The following is a 2,500-nucleotide window of genomic DNA, read 5'->3' as shown; positions in this document are numbered from 1 at the left end:
GTGTGTCTGCGTATGAATGTCTGTGTGCGTGTGTGTGTGTGTGTGTGCGCGTATGAATGTGTGTGTGTGTGTGTGTGTGTGTGTGTGTGCATGTGTGTGAGAGTCTTTGTATGAATGTGTGTGTGTGTGTGTGTGTGTGTGTGTGTGTGTGTGTGTGTGTGTGTGTGTGTGTGTGTGTGTGTGTGTGTGTGTGTGTGTGTGTGTGTGTGTGTGTGTGTGTGAACATGTGAGTGAGTGAGTGAGTGTGTCCGCGTATGAATGTGTGTGTGTGTATTTATTAGGTGTATTATTATTATAACTATACTTTTTTTTATTAGGATTATTAGTTTCAATCAAGATCTCGGTATAAAACCAACATAATAAGAACATGAGAATAATAATAAAGAAAATATAAAGAAAAAAGCAAATACAGGAACACAATTATATAAATACTTAAAGTTAATATAACTCCTATGGTCTATATATTTATATATCCTGCTGTAGTTTATCTTGTTTATACACTTTTCAGTATTTCCCCCATAATTTACTCATATTTTACAGTGTGTGATTATTCTCTCCGAGACTCTGAGATGTTACAAAACAAACAATCAACACAACTATGCGCTAATTAATGAAACCCAAACGGTTATTAGTGTTGTTGTGACACTAGCTAAGGTTCCCACAGCCGTTAACGCTCGTGAGCTGGTGTTAATGGTGGTGTTAATGGTGGTGTAGTGATGGAGAGATGGCGTTACCCCTTCAGCACGTCCTGCCCGCCGCCGCGTCGCTTCGCTCGGCTCGCTCTCGGCCGCTCCGCGTCAGGCGTCTGCGCAGCTCCATCTGCGCCTGCGCCGAGCATCTGCGCAGACACACACAGCGACACGAGCGCTGTGATTCCCGCCGCGAGCACGAGCAGCCGCCTCATTCTGCGCTCGCTCCCGCTGCACGACCAACAACTCGCATTAATAACAAAACTGATAAAACACAAATGACCGAGCAAGAGAGGAACTCTGTGTGTGTTAGCTATACGTGTTTGTGGAAAGTAAACAAGAATACGAACAGAAATAAACTAAAGAAGCAAAACTAAGGGAAAGAAAGTTTCTGTACCTCCAGCAGATGATGAAGAAGATGAAGATGAAGTCTCCTCCAGTAACTGTGCAGTAATCAAGACTTTAAAGTGGCTGGTAAAAGTTGTCAGAGTGAGAGAAGGAGCGTGAAGGCGGTGCAGAGATGCAACTCAAAGCGCAGCGGCTGCGTTACTGCACCAGCGCTCATTCTGCTGCGCCACTCAAACCTCGTCCAGCCGCAGCCGACGCGCTCTCGCGAGAACACGCGAGACTTCACTGCGGCGGATGTGAGGAGCTTCATTTGTGCCGTTAAAGATTCATCAAAGAATAATCTCGATTTACATGCCATGATTATTACTTTTTAAGACATAATTTTTGGTCAATTTTGACTTAGTATGTCATAATCCCGCCTTTTTATATCGAATTTTAGTCACAACATCGATTTAATGTCATAATTTCGGATTTTAGTCTCAATTGATTTAACATATCATAATTTCGATTTTTCTTTGATATCATAAGCTTTTTTAGGTTAAAATGTCGAATTTTATGTCATAATTACAACTTTTAAGTAAGAATTTAGACTTAGTATATCATAATTCAAACATTTTACATCGAATTTTTGTCTTAACATCGATTTAGTGTCATAATTTCGACGTTTATGCCATGATTATTACTTTTTTAAGTCAGAGTTTTATCAATTTTTACTTAGTATGTCATAATTCCGCATTTTTTATATCGAATTTTAGTTCCAACATCGATTTAATGTCATAATTTCGATTTTTAATATCGGATTTTAGTCTCAATTGATTTAGCATGTCATAATTTCGATTTTTATTTGATGTCATAAGCCTTTTTAAGTTAAAATGTCGAATTTTCTGTCATAATTACAACTTTTAAGTAAGAATTTAGACTTAGTATATCATAATTCAAACTTTTTACATCGAATTTTTGTATTAACATCGATTTAGTGTCATAATTTCGACGTTTATGCCATGATTATTACTTTTTTAAGTCAGAATTTTATCATTTTTGACTTATTAGTATGTCATAATTACGCCTTTTTATATCGAATTTTAGTCACAACATCGATTTAATGTCATAATTTTATATATTATGTATTTAGTATATCGGATTTAGCGCGCCTCAATTTATGAGGATTTTAGTCAAAACATTGATTTATGTCATAATTTTCAGTTTTCCTATGATGTCATAAGACTTTTTTTAGTTAAAATGTCGGCTTTTATAGTCATAATTACGACTTTTAAGTAAGAATTTCAACTTAGTATGTCATAATTTAGATTTTTCTGATGTCGTCATATTACATAATTTTTAAGTTTAAAATGTCGATTTTTTTTATATGCCATGATTATGACTTAAGTCAGAATTTTGGTCAATTTTGACTTAGTATGTCATAACTCCAACTTTTTATGTCGAATTTTAGCCTAAATTAGTAT

At 36.0% G+C, this 2,500-nt stretch overlaps 1 protein-coding gene across 2 annotated transcripts in view; it reads right to left on the bottom strand.

Annotated features, from left to right (window-relative positions):
• Positions 1 to 2,500, bottom strand: part of fbn1 (fibrillin 1) — a 251,586-nt gene that overhangs the window by 248,264 nt on the left and 822 nt on the right. Inside the window, exons 2-3 of one of the 2 annotated variants that reach the window (XM_079825341.1) lie at positions 1,087 to 1,160; positions 735 to 920 (exon numbers count right to left, since the gene is read on the bottom strand). In XM_079825341.1, coding sequence (XP_079681467.1) covers positions 735 to 904 — 170 coding nt within the window. In that variant the 5' untranslated portion in view covers positions 905 to 920; positions 1,087 to 1,160. Of the gene's footprint in view, positions 1 to 734; positions 921 to 1,086; positions 1,281 to 2,500 lie in introns of those variants that run through there. The other variant, XM_079825340.1, reaches the window with a different exon arrangement.

This window comes from Gobio gobio (genome assembly GCF_949357685.1).
Source record: "Gobio gobio genome assembly, chromosome: 9".
Classification (NCBI taxonomy): Eukaryota; Metazoa; Chordata; class Actinopteri; order Cypriniformes; family Gobionidae; genus Gobio; species Gobio gobio.
Note: the sequence above shows the minus strand (reverse complement) of the source record. Positions and strands in the feature narration are given on the sequence as shown.